Source organism: Equus przewalskii, chromosome 1, assembly GCF_037783145.1.
Source record: "Equus przewalskii isolate Varuska chromosome 1, EquPr2, whole genome shotgun sequence".
Classification (NCBI taxonomy): Eukaryota; Metazoa; Chordata; class Mammalia; order Perissodactyla; family Equidae; genus Equus; species Equus przewalskii.
In genome coordinates, this window is record NC_091831.1 from 77,382,546 (window position 1) to 77,396,720 (window position 14,175).

Sequence of the window (14,175 nt, forward strand, 5' to 3'; positions counted from 1 at the left end):
ACACAACGTTTCTGCTGAAAAAAGCCGATGGAAGATCTATCCCAATCCCCTTTCTTTTCAAAAAAGAGAAGCCCAGGCTCCAAGATGTGAGGAGACACGTCCAATATATTCATCAGCTAGTGGGGGAGCAGGAAATGAGAGCTGAGTGTCCTGACCCCACCCAGTGTTCTTCCCTGTACCTGCTTTCCCCAAGTTACCTGACGTCTTAACCAGTGAAAACGTATCACACGCCAAAAAGGCTTTTAAGAATTACATCCCTTCTTGGCTCTCCCAATATAGCTATTCTGAACCCTCTCCCACCTCTGCAAGCCTTCCATCCCTGTCCATCATTTTCAGCAGACGATTCCACTTCCTACTTACAAAGATCAAACTCACCAGCTCAGGTCCTGGGCTTCCCTCCCACGCTCTCCACATTTCTCCAGGTCTTTGCCCATCATCTCTTCCCCAGCTCCTTTCAAGGCTCCCCACCTCTTCTCTCGTCTGTGCTTCCCTCCCATACCCCCTGCCTCCCCCGGGCCATTGCTGCATCAATCCCCTTTCTCTTGGGGCAACCTCAGACCTGTCCTGGAACCAGCCTCCTTCCTCTGGTTTACAGACATGCCTGGATCTCAAAATCTCTCCCCTTCCCCCTAAAGACAGCATAACTTCTCTTACCTCTCTCCCTGCCAAACACCTTGACCGAAGGTCCTGCCCTTGCTCTTCTCCTCCCTCATCAAACACTCACCCTTGCAAAGTGGCTCACAGAGCAGCACCCACTTAAAACCCTTTCTACCAAACCACCCCTCTGGCTGTATCTGATGCCACATCACAGTCCCTCTTTCCTTGGTTTCTTCTTGTCGTTTCCATGATGCCATATGATCTGGGTCCTCTGGTTTAGCCATTCCGACTTCTCTTCTGCCTTGCCTGTCTCCCAAATGTACCTGGCCACTGGGTTTCTGGCCTGTCCATTTGTTCCCACAGAGCCATCTCCCTCTCCCTTGGTTTGTCACTCAGCCCTCACCACCTTTTTCCCCACCTCTTGTCCGCTGCACACCTGCACTTGAAGGCACTGCCAAGGCCTCACACTCAGCTTGTCTGGATTTGACTTCCCCATCCCTCCCTCACAGATGCGTTTCCCCTCCTGCCACTGCAGTGGCTGTGAAGGGCATGGCCATTCCCTGCGCTGTTCAGGCTTAAACTTCAGAGCTGTCTTTGAGGTTCCCTTTCCAGCCCTCCTACTTATACTCTCTCACCACGATCTGTCGATTCCTCCACTGTCCTGTCCCTGTCCTTGGCATGGCTGGCATAGTGGTTAGGATATGGGCACACCATGCAGCAGGTGTCTCACAGAATGAATGCCCCAGTCGCCCTGTACTCGCTTCCTCACCTGTATGGTGGGAATAATGCCAGGAGCCACTGCACAGGGATGTTTGAGCACAGAACCGGGCAACCCAGGTCAGGGGCTCATGGCAAGACCAGAGCAAATGTTCCCAGCACGCTGAGTACCATGAGCTCATGCCCGGCCTGCGGCGATCACTGCCCAACATGGCTCCCTGTCTCCAGAGGATACTTCCAGATGTTTCTCGAAATTTTTTCACTGTGACCTTCAGCGCACACACATACATGCACATGCACACACTGAAACAAAGGCATCACAGATCAACCTTGATGCTTATTGGATGTATACACTTTGGTACTTTTTGAGTCCATCCTAATTTCTTTATTAAAAAATATTTATTGTGGTTGATGAACTAGATTTCCTGACCCATTTGGAACACCACAGCTATAAAGACCGGCTTATTTATTCAGACCTAGATGGCGTCTTTCTCCTCTTCCATGGCGCCCAGTCCTGCCTGTTTCAGTCCTCTCTCCTAAGCCCAGCATTCAGGAGGCCTCCACGTTTGCCCATGGTCAGCCTTAACCTCCACACTTCCCTTCTCCTCTCCCTTCTTTAGACAACTTAAACTCCTGCCCCAGTAAACCACTTGCAAATCTACCCTTTCCTAACTCTGCACCTTTGACTATGGGGCTGCCTTTGCCAGGAATGCCATGTTCTCACCTCCCACTTGTGACAGCAGGGGGCAGAGGGACACCCTCTATCATGGCATCCTGATCATGCTTCCAGGAAGACCAAGGCCAATGAACATGCAGTCATCCCCTGGAGTTTGGAGACAAGACAGATTCTGAGGCCACATCCATGCTCAGCAGGAAAGAGTCTCTTGTCAGATTATACCATCTTGGCAAAGCGGGAGGTAATGGTGGCAAGAGTGCTGCTTAGTGACCATCTGCGTCCCAGCAGAAGTGAGGTCGCCTCCACTGAAACACATCCTTTATTTTACACTCCTTTCATGGAATTTAAAAACAAAATTACATTTCGACACGTAATCATTATTGGTGTGCATTTGTGACATTTTTCATTTGTTTGGAAGCTCCGTTGGGTCAAGGATTATAATTTACTCCTCTTAGCATCCCCAGTCCTACATGGTTCATTCTCTTGAACACATTAGTATGCATTTGATCAACACATGAATGCCTTTTGTGACTGAGGTCTCAGGCCTAGGGCAATGCGACCTGAGAATATTTTTGGGTGTGGGAACCCTTTGGCAGGAGACTTCTCAAGACTCCTCTCAGATTGGGCCAGCAGGGCTGGGTCTCCAAATTCATAATATTGAGCATCCCAGGACGACAGTGGTCTCCAAATTCATAATATTGAGCATCCCAGGACGACAGTCTTGTCCCATTAACAAAAACAAAGCAGCCAGACCTACACTGGGGACAGCTGAGACAGGCCGATTGCCCCGGAGCAGAAGCACTGAGAACGTCAACAGCACTGGACCCTGTGAGCCCCAAGGGGTGGGGGTCCAGACCTCCACGTCATGTTGTGTGGGAGCTTTAGGGAGCAGACACGCACCGAGCACTTACAAAGTGCCAGGAGCAGATGTAATTCTCACTGCTACTCAAACAAAATGCAGTTGCGCAAAGGTTTCACAACATGTTGGAGCCAGGCAGATACGCATGTGAAGCCTGACCCCCTTGCTTTCTAACTGTATGACCTTGCATGAATGGTTGCTCTGAGCCTCCATTTCCCCATCTGTAAACTGGGGTAACACTGCTTACTTTTCCTTTGGGAGAAACAGAGATAAGGTAGGAGTCTCCCCAAGCAAAGTGCCCGCAACAGTGGTAGGCTCATTAACAAATACTATTATTCTCATTATTAGGAGGGATGTATTGTTACCCTCATTTCCACATGAGAGAACTGATGCCCAGAGAGCTTTAACCATTAGCCAGAGTTACTTGGTTCAGCATGAGAGGTGGGCACTTCCTCCTCCTCAGGAAGGCCTCCTCCACAAGAAGGCTTCCTTCTTCTTCAGAAAGGCCTCCTTCCTCCACAGGAAGGCCTCCTCCGCCACAGGAGGCCTCTATCCTCCATGGAAGGCCTCCTTCCTCCTCAGGAAGGCTGCCTCCTCAGGAAGGCCTCCTCAGATTACTTGACTGTCAGTGTCCCTGTGAAACTTTGTTCTTAGCTCTGAACCAGAGCTTACTACCTTTTACTAGATAATTTACCTATCTGTATGTTTCTTTCCCAATAGACTGAAACTTCCTTAAGAGAATGAAGCTAGTGTTATTCATTTTTGCATTTCCAGGGTCTTGTTAACTACAGAAAGGACACAGAGTAGGGTCAAATGAGGTATTTGTTGAGTAAATAAAGTCATCGTGTCCATCTTCCTGTGTTTGAATTCAACCAAGCACTGCATTTTCTATTTTGGTTTTATATGTACCACAAGCTGGTGCCTTCTTGCCTCCTTTTAGAAGACACACTCCACAAGCTAATAAATATTCCTAGCTGGCTGCGTTCCCTCACTGTAGCCTGTCTGCCATCCACACAGAAACAGCCACACTATGGGGACCACCTTGCCCTGTGCATCCAAGGCAAGCGAAATGATTCAGCCCTTCCAAAACAGGCACACGAGATGCAAATGGTTTCAAAAAATAGACTAAAAGCCAAACTGAACAAAAACACCCAGGAAAAAAACCAGGCAGAGAGAAAGAGCTCCATGTAAGCCCAGGCATAGCAAGGGCAGGTTTTATTCGGCCCTGACCTGCAGACTTTCGCTGACACACACCTAGGTATTCTATACAAAAAAGGAACTGGAGACTTTCTGGTGTCACAGGAACTCTCCAGATGCTCCTAGATGCTGTCCTCACACGTGTACCCGTTTAGAGCAGCAAGAAGCTTTGCTGAAGGTGTGAGACGGTCTGTGATTGGAAGCTCGCCAGACATTTATTAAGCATCTACTGTATGCCAGATGCGTGCTGGGGATTGTCACCTACCCTCTCTCACTGCATTCCCAACAGTCTGCTGAGGTAGGTTGTTACTTTGGTTTTACAGTTGAGGAAACTGAGGCTCAGTGCTTAAGATTTATGCAAGTCAAACTGCATAAGGGAATGAGGACAGTCCAGTTCTCAGTTTAATACGCTTCCCGTCAACCACAGTCATTTATGCGCAAATGTTGCTTAAAAGTGGTTTTCTAAGGCTGTCAATGTGAACAGCAGGCTCAAAGCCCCCCGTGGCAGTAGCCCCAAGGGAACGAAGGGACTACGGTATTCCTGTTTTCATTCCTGAAGGCAAACTCCAGGCCTGGCTGGAATGGAGTCCCTGGGCCTGGCACGTCACTCACCGCCTCCCGCAGCACGGCTGAGGTCAGAGCGCCAGCCTGGCAGGCCTCACCATCCATGGCCAGCCTGACTCTGAGTGCGGCTCGGACCTGTCCTGCACAAGGGGGCTGGGGGCTGCCCGAGGGAGACGCCCCGATGCTGGCAGCACAGCCAACCTGCCTCACTTAAAAGGTGACGAGGGGCGACTTGCCATGAGGACCCCGTGAGGGAGCAGACACTTCCAGTCTCCCTAAGGGAAATAAATATCCAACCCTTCCCCTCCCCAATTTGCACACACATCTGGGCAAAGTCCCTGAGAAGGCGTGGAAATGCAACGCCCCCTGGGGGAGGTAGCCCAGGCACTAAATTCACGTGTAGATGTCTGATACCAAGTCTTTCCCAAGACTGGGATGGGGGAATGAGGGAGACAGCTACACCAAGGAAAAAAGTCAACCTCCTAAAGACAGAAAATGACGAGAAATAGGTAAGTAGTTGCATGGTAGTGCAAAAGGATATTCTGAAAAGCATGGATTTGGGCAGACAGCCCCGGATTCCATTCCTGCTTCACCACCCGCTAGCTGTGGGGCTTGGACAAGTCCAGCCACCCTTCTGGGCCTCACAGTTCCCATCTATAGGATGGGGGTAATGGTACCAGGATGGCTCTTGGCAGGCCGCTGTGGATGGGCTGAGTGCGGAGCACACAACTGCCCTGTTGGCCTCCGTCTTGCTCTCACTGTAACCAACAAGCACTCACGAGGGGATACAGGGTCCTCAGAAGCCATCATACAGAGGTCCCAGCTCCAGGCTGCAGTCCCAGGGGCTCAGCAGAAGCTGGGCTCTCTCTCGGAGCCCATGCTCCCTGCCCTGCCTCCCCCCAGCTTGCCCTGGGCTCTGTTAGCTCAGGATAAGTGAGGGCCTGGAGCTGAAGGGGTCTACCTTCCTCTCCCCATCGGCTGGCTGTCCCTTTCCAGCCCTCACCTGGCCAACTTGATCAGCTCTAGGGAGACAGTCATTCCACCTCTGCCTCCGGGGGGTGAGGAGTTAAGGACTCCACTGGTCTCTCTCTGCTCCCCTCTCCCCGACATAGGAAAGCAGGGTCCCTTTTACTCCAGCAGAGTAACAGCTGTGTCTGAGTAAGGCTCGGCTCTCCACGGAGGTTGGTGGGTTCTTTCTCATGGTCTCTGCCTCATGTCCCCTGAGTAGTGGAAAGAACATGTTTGTAGGCTGGTGGTGGCTTTTCTCACCTGCTTGCCCTGACTGTTGCCACAGAGCTGGGTACTTACTTCACTGGTGGGCTGGGGGGTTTCAGAGCCTCAGGGGCGATGTCTCAGCCTGCAGCAGCCCTCTCCTGCCTCCACCAGCTGAGCAACATCTCTGGTCTGCCTGGGAGGAGCAGGATGCTCCAAACACAGGGGGTTCGAGGGTACAGCGTGTGAGGAGGGCACTGGTTCGCGTCTGGACGACTGCCTCCTACCCAGCTAGCAAGTGCCTCAGGACGGGTGGGAAAGGAGCAGAGGCCGCCGCTGCTGCCGCCGCCAGATGTGCTGGGGGCCTCCCGGGAAGGGCTCAGCCCAGTGCTCGCGGCAGCATCGTGGGCAGCCTCGCAGCCCCGCCGCAGCTCAGGGCAGCCCGGGAGCCACCGAGTGGCCACCAGCCGCTGGCAGAGCGGCGCAGCACTGCAGGCGACGCTTCCTGGGAGCACGGAGCCCCCCGGCCAGGCAGCCCCCGCCGCGGTGCAGCGCCCCCGCCTCCGGCCCCCGCCGCCCCCGGGCCGTTACCTTCCACTTTGGTGAGGGTAAGGACCGGACTGTTGCAGGCGCTGAGCGGGGCCACCCGGGCTGAGTGCTTCTTCATGATGAGCCTTCCGCCTGCAGGAGCACCGCCGCCGATCGCCTACATCCTGGGGCCGGCTGGAGCGCGCCTCTCTCGGTTCGGGGGCCTCCTCCGCGGAGGAGCGCGAGCGGTGTCGCTCAGGCCCTGCCTCCCGGGGCTGGGGCTGCCGGTGGGGCTCCTGTCGCCGAGCGGCTCACTGCGGCGGCCGCCCCTCCAAGCACATCTTCCCTGGTCGTGCAGCCACCCGCGACACGCGCGCACAGCCGCCTGCTCGGAGCTTGCTGCAAACTCCAACGTCACGTACAAGTGCACTCCCCGCTCCCACCCCGCCGGCTCACCTGCTCCGCCCCCCGCCCTGGGATGCCCAGCCCCGCAGCCCGAGTCCCCCCCTGAGAGCCTGGTCCTGGCTGCAGCCTCGGGGCTGGACAGCAGCGCTGGCCACCAACTCCCCATCTGCCCTTTAATAAGAGCAGCGCCTGGGGGGAGACCCTGAGAACTCAGCCTCAGTGTCTCCCAAGTTTAAAAAGGCAAGCGTTTGACTTTGTTTTGAGAGGTGACTCCTCCCTGCGCAAAGTCCTGAATTGTTGGATTACAGGATGAGTCAGAAAACAGTAAAGATTCCCACGGCTCGCGTTAACTTCGTTGAAGGAACCTAGGGGCGCATTATCTTGTCTGGCACCAGTGGACAGTTCCTTTTTGGGAAGAAAATGCAAAGTCCACAGAAGCAAAGCAGCCACAAGAAAATAAAGGTTTGAGGCGACTTCTACTCCTGCTCCATCATCCCAGCCCAGAGAATCCAGACTCCCTGGGAAGCAGAGAAAGCTTCATTTCTGCCCAGAGTTTCAGAACTCTCTGCTACAGCAGCAGGTCTGGCCATCGCCTCTGCAGGCACTGGTCTCGCTGCTCCCACTCAGACCCAGCTGTAAGCTACTGGCCAATGATGCTTGTTAAAAAGCAATGACATACCTATTGCATCATTGGCTAGGGCCATCCCTGAGTGACCACTGAGTCCCCAGCAGCGTTTATCCCATGATGGTGCATCATCAAAGGTGCCCTGCCATTGTTCTGCAGGTAGGATGCACAGGGCTTGTGTGGCCCCAGAAGCCGAAGGGCCTTATGGGCATCTCATTCACACATGCCCAGCCATCAGTTTTGGTCCCAGTCTCCATCGGGAATCTGAAGGTTCAGTGGTGATTTAAGGTGGGTTTTGTTGTTATCGTTAAGTCCTTACCCAGAGTTTCAGAACCTCCCACTCTACCTCGTTTCCTGTCTCTAAGATGATATTCTACTGTACGATGTCATTCTTGTCCCTAAGAAGAGTAACTCAGTGGAGGGGTGGAGGCAGAGCAATATGATTTTCCTAGCTTGGCACCTGCCAGCTGGTTCTGGTGATATCGACTGCATACTCCCAGGACTCTGGCAGAAGTGGTTCCTGGAAGTTACTCTTGTAGGGTTCTTGTTATTACTTGCCCTCCTGAACAGCCATGATGAATATAATGACCCCTAGGTCTCCAAAAAGCCGGGGCTTTTCAGGGTTGCTTCCTCATTGCTATATCCAAGAAAAGGTTTTTAGGGTCTCTGCAGAGCACTCCAGCGGAAGCCTCCACACCATATACCTCTCACAAGGAACTTGTCCCAAGACCCCTAGAGATGACACAAGTCACTAAGATGACACCATTCCCTTCTTTGTAAAAATTCAGCACAAAGAAGCTTAAAGCAAAAGAATCTCCTATTATATATTAAAGATGGCCTTTTTATCAAAACACAATGTTCCTATGTTTTGTTTCGTCAGTTAACATTTATTATATCCACAATAACTAAAACAAATATCACATAACAACAGTACCCATTTTTTGAGCACTATGTGTCAAGTACTGTGAGAAGTGTTTTACATAAATCATTTCATTTTCTACTCACAAAAGTTCTGTAAGATTGCTTTTACTTTGTTTTACAGATGGGGAAATAGGCTAAGAGAGCTTAAATAAAATGTCCCAGGTTATAGAGGGAGTAACTGGCTGAGCAGGCATTTAAATCCAAGCCTGAATGAATCAAAAGCCTACGCTTAGAACTGTTATGCTGTTCTCTTATATTATAAGTGTAAAATGCAAAAATTCCACATAACTATTCCAGTTCAGGTGGGAGATACTAGTCAAGTAATCCATAATCTATTTCCTTTCATCTGGATGTGGCTTTGATAGATTTCATCACACTCGTGTACCCCTTGGAGGACCTGAGCTCTGCTGGGGTCTCCCCTAGCACTTCAACATTTAGTGTATGTGCTGCTAAAGTGAACAACCTTTGCCCTTCAAATTGGCCTGTCCACACTCATCCTACTAGGTAGATCACAACAAAAGTGCCCAATAAATATTTGTCTGGTTTTTAGACATCTACTTCCTATTTATTGCAATGTTATATACAAGTCAAATAGATAATTAAATACGGCTGAATACCCTTGTCATTAACTTCACTCATTGAATAACTGTAACCTAAACACTGATACTCCAGGACCTTTGCCATCTGAGGGTCATCACCTCCTCATGTCTGCCAACCTTTGCTTGTCAAAGAGGAGGTACTAATAGTCTTCTCAACTTCCTCCCCTTAATTTTAAGTACTGAGTGCTGTTTCCTTTCTCTATACTCAACTCCATCAGCCTTGTGTTTCCACCAAAAAACCTTACACCCCCAAACCGCCCCCCCCCCCCACCCGCCCGAGCTTCCTATACTACTCCTTTTTAATTCGGAGTTCCTGCTGCTCGACCCTACAAGGACTGCTACTCCTCAGTTCTCACCTGTGTTGGGAATGGGTGTGGTCGGGATGCAATTTACAAACTCACATAGATAAATTATTCTAGAAAGTTAACTGTGTTCTGGTGTGTGCACACACCAGTATTTTGAGAATTCCAACAACTGAAAACTCTATGCTGGAGTTAGGTTATAATGACCTAACGAGAGGACACCTAGAAAGTCACGCAAGCTCCCTGCTTAAAAACCCAAATCTTAAATTAAACACACACACACAAAGGTGCTAACAGTTCTTTCAATAAAGAGAGAGACATGGTCCCCGAAGTATCAATGGGAACAACACGGTATGAATAATACTCAGGCAAGTGGTTCGGTCATTTGACCTCTGACGCCTGTTCGTCTTTGGAGAGTATTACTGTGAGCTAATAATTGAAGAATGTCATTGGGCATCTACCTGTCTTAAATTTAGCATTACAGGAATTTATCGGAAAGGGGAACTGGGGTGACTTTTCTCAGGTCATATTCATTAAGAGATCTTCCTTGTCGTCTTCTAAAATTGTATGGTACAATGGTTTGCTCATCAAAGCCAAGCATTTCCTTAGCTCTATAGGAGATGGCATCTGTTCTGAGAGAAGCCTGTTCTTTGTCACTAACCCCACTCTCTTCTGCTTTTCTCTTTTCAGTGATGAGGCTGGGGAGGTGGGATATTTAATGGCAATGTGTGGCAGTCTGGTATGGTGGGCTCATAAAGAGCAGGTGGGTTTTGTGTTCTTAGGATTACAGTCCAAACATTGAAGGCAGTTCACTGAAGAGATACAGGAGTAACAAGTCTTTGATGCAGAACTTACATACCATGAGCATGAGTTTTACACGCCCTGACCTGCTCCCAGCAGCCTCCCTGCTTACCCTCCGCTTCCCACTTGCAAACCAGAGAAAAGAAGTGAAAGAGAAGTCCCAGATAAGAAAGGAGATGAAACAACCAGTTCCTCCTACCACCGAGTGGCTATATTTAAATTGCAACACACTGGTGGGGGCCCAGCTATGGCCGTTTAGGAAGAGAACAGCAGACAAGCCGGGGTGAATCATCAGGAAGGGGGTAGCTAGGTAGGACCTGGCTGATTCTTCAAATTCTGCAGGCTTACCACTTTTTTTTTCTGGTACTGGTCTCCCAGCTCTGGGCTTATATTCAGGCTTCAGTCTTTCTAAATAACTTGTGTTGCCCAAACAACCTGTTCTGGCCTTCCCAGACTGACTCATACTTCCGCCATCCATGGTGGTCACTGGCCTATTCTTTCCTCTCTTCTAGCAGATGAATATCTACAGCCCCACTGCACTATTCCAAGAAGGGGTCCAATCCCTATGGTGGGGTCAAGGAATACGTATGATTCTCTTCAGGCCAAGAGAGCATGGAAAATGCCTTGAACAACAGCCAACAGCTTGAATTTGAGCTCCAGCCCTGTCAATAAGGGTGGCCAACCTCGAGCTGTCACTCAGCCTACTCTGGTCTCAGTTTCCTAATGTGGGCACGAGAGAGTTGGACCACATTGGCACTTTTCAAATTGTGTTTCCTAGTCTCTGTGCAAAGCAACTCTCCTTTTATCTGTTGGGATTCCATGTTAGATTTGATTTATAAAAAAGTTGTCACTGTGAAAAGAAAATTTTGAAAACCATTGATTGGATAATCTCCAAGGTTCCATTTGGCTTTAAAATTTGGTGTGTATGAAACTATCTTCCTAGATAAAGCAACTGTCCAAAGACCTTAAAAGACTCTTATCCTCCATGAATGTCTCCAGTTAGTTAAGACTTGCTTCAAGAAGTTTTCTCACTTTTTTGACATAGTCAGAAATACATTTACGTTTGTCAAAATATGTAGAGTTGTATATTAAAAAGGATGAATTTTACTGCTTGTAAATTATGTATCAATTTAAAAATTGGGGAAAATACATTTTACACATACATAACTGATTTGAATATTTAATTTATTAATATTATTATATTATCTATAATATATATTATACATTATATTAATGTTAAATATTAATTTAATTAATCACACATCCTTATCCCATGTGAGCACTGCTATTCTATTCTATTCATTTTGTTCTGTTCTTTCATTGAAAAAAAAATATGCTGATTGCGATCAACTAAGTTGGTTTTATTACGATCCACTCATGGGTCATAATCCATGTGGTTTGAAAAATACGGTTAAAAATCACATTCTTTGTAAGTTATGTGAAGACCTTTACTTCATCTGTTAAAATAAGTAATAAAAATTTAAAAATCCAGCTAAGAGGTTCAATAGTCAGAAAACAGACCACTTCAATTAATTCAGTCTGAAATATCAACACTGTTTCATAGTCCTCCACACTATTAAATAGCGGGAATAACAAATTATTTTTGTGGTTACCAGTGTTTAAAAATAATCACTTAAAGTAGTTCCAGGAACCAGAAATGGAGTTTTAACTAAATAAATCAGTCCGCAGCATTCAGAAGCTTTCAGAGTGGAGCAAGCAGTGGTATTTCCAACAGGAGAGAAAGTCTAATGATTGAAAGAAATTGACTCCCAGGCACTGGGCAGCTCATTCCTCTGACCTGGCAGGAATAACTGATAACCTTTTCAACAACTCCAAGTGGAAGTGCAGGGAAACAAGAACCCCTAGACACAACACTTGGTGGCCTTCCTCATCTTCACAGGTCCCTTTTTTTCCTCTGCAATGTGGACCACCAGGACAAACTCAGCCTCATGAGGCTCCCACTGGGATTTCTCCCCTTTCCCTAGGGAGAAATGTCAAGATTGGGTAACTGCAGGCAGGACTTCAAGAGGCAAGACCACTGGATGTCATGATTGAGCTTCCAGACACATCCCCTCCAGGCACCTCTGTGAGTGCTCCATGATGACTAGACAACAGCTAGACCTGGGATCGTGACAAACAAAAGGAAAGGCACAGAGATGAGAAGGGGATGTCTGATTGCTTTCTTTGTGGATCCCAGTCACAGGCTCATCCCATGCTCAGTGGCAGACACCAGCAGGTGGCCCTCTGCTGCATCAAGCCATGGTGTGGTGGGAGCTGAGGAGGGGCCGCTGCCCTGGGACAGCAGCATGGCCAGGAGGGAGCTCATGAACAGACAGCTGGGGAAAGCTGGGGCTCCCTTTCCTGGGACCTTCAGAGTCCCAGCAAGGTGCCAACACAGATAATATAGAGGGCGTAGAGGAACCACATGGTGTCTACTCCCCAGCAGGTACTCAAGAAATGATCATTTTCTTCCATCTTGGGAAACAGACATGCCCGCTTCCACACATTCCTTCTAACACTGTGACTCAGTATGGAAAAGGGCATTGCTTATAAATGGTTTCAGTTGTGCAAGCTGTTTAATCTCTCCACGGTCAGTCATTGCATCTTTAAAATGGAAATGATAAGAGTAGATACCGTATAGTGTTGTTGCGAAGATTAAGGGAATTAATATATGTAAAGTGCTTATAATAGCACCTGGCAAATAGTAAGCACTCAGAACACATCAGTTATTATTTTCAGTCTCTCCCACTAGGTTCCTTAATGGGGAGGGTCCATCTCTGGTTTGTCGTATCTCCTGTGCCTAATATAGTATATGGCTTATGTAGTAGGTACTCAAGCAAGAAGGAAGGAAGGGAGGGAGGAAGGAGAGAAAAAAGAAAGGAAGGAAGTATATCCACAGGTCCCAGAATTCTAGAGTTTTCTAGAATTATCTCTCCACCCTCCTCCCAGATTATCCCATTCTGCCTGCATGGTAACAGGAGTGACAAAGCCATGCTGGCTGACTCCTTTCTGCTCAGGACTCTGTGCATCTCACTGGCTTCATCTCAGAGCAAGTGTTTTGGAGACCAGGACGCTGGACTCAAGGTGAGGAGAGAGATCCGATGCCATTTAGTTCAGAAATAGCTGCGGCTTGTGTTCCGGATGATTCATCGACCACAGCTGGACTCCTGGCTGATTCCTCTGCTCTTCCTCCTTTGTGCAGTGGCAACTAGAATACTGACCTGTATCAGATCTTCATCAATGCCAGGGGCAGACTCTCTTGGCTGGTGTTTGTTTCCAAGGGTGAATCAAGGGGACTGGCCATGAGACTCAGCTTGAAAAGAAGAAAGATGTGTGGGTTTGGGAAGGAGCCTGCCCTACTCTTTAGTTCCTGGGTGCAGGGTGGGCCAGGACCTGCAGGCAAGGATCACGTTCAGTGAGGATGGAGAGGATTGAAGGTGGGCAGACAGAGACTCAGAAGTCCTGCTCCCTGAGACTAAGATGGCCCTCTGCGCTTCTCTGAAGGCAGCAATCATGTCTGCCTTGCCCTGGGGTTATTTGTACACTTGCTTCAGCTTCCTGCTGACTGTCGAGGCCGGAACATGCCCTCAATAAGCATTGTTGAATGAATGAAAAGTCCCTGGGGCAGAAAGAAGCAGGAACTTACCAGTGGTTTAGGTGGAGGAGAAGCAGATTTAGCAGGTCTGCGGGGGCAGGTTCTGTCCAGATCAGCTTCCCGGACCAGCCCTGCAAACAGCCCCTTCGGGAATCAGGACAGTCCTGCATATTCACCAAAGGAGCTCCAGGCAGCACACACCCCCTCTGTGCAGGTGACCTCTGGGCCCCCTGCTCCTCATGCCGTTGTCCCCAGGCCCCGCTGGCTTTCCTCTCCCAGGAACCTGGCTCTCCTGCTAGATTCTCCGCTTGGGCTGATGGATCTAGGAAATAGCTGGGCTTTCCTGATGCCTGGCCTAGCTCTGCCCTTCCATGACAACAGCAGGAGCCTCCAAGAATCATGGAGACTGTGTCATGCGTTTCCTTGTAGGGGCTTTACTGAGTGTTGCACAGACGTGCCTGAAAACCGCTGAACACACCACCGGCTGCCCGACGTGTTCCCTGTCACAGCAGCTGCTACATGCCCCCTCCCCAGCACGACCCCCTCCCCATCCACAAGGTGCCCTCACCCTCTCCTA

At 49.3% G+C, this 14,175-nt stretch overlaps 1 protein-coding gene across 2 annotated transcripts in view; it reads right to left on the reverse strand.

Annotated features, from left to right (window-relative positions):
- Positions 1 to 14,175, reverse strand: part of SLC35F3 (solute carrier family 35 member F3) — a 369,000-nt gene that overhangs the window by 103,128 nt on the left and 251,697 nt on the right. The window contains exon 1 of one of the 2 annotated variants that reach the window (XM_070614938.1): positions 6,414 to 7,323. The exons of the other annotated variant lie outside the window; for it this stretch is intronic. Within the exon in view, the coding sequence (XP_070471039.1) occupies positions 6,414 to 6,489 (76 nt within the window). The 5' untranslated portion in view covers positions 6,490 to 7,323. Of the gene's footprint in view, positions 1 to 6,413; positions 7,324 to 14,175 lie in introns of those variants that run through there. 2 annotated transcript variants of the gene reach the window in all.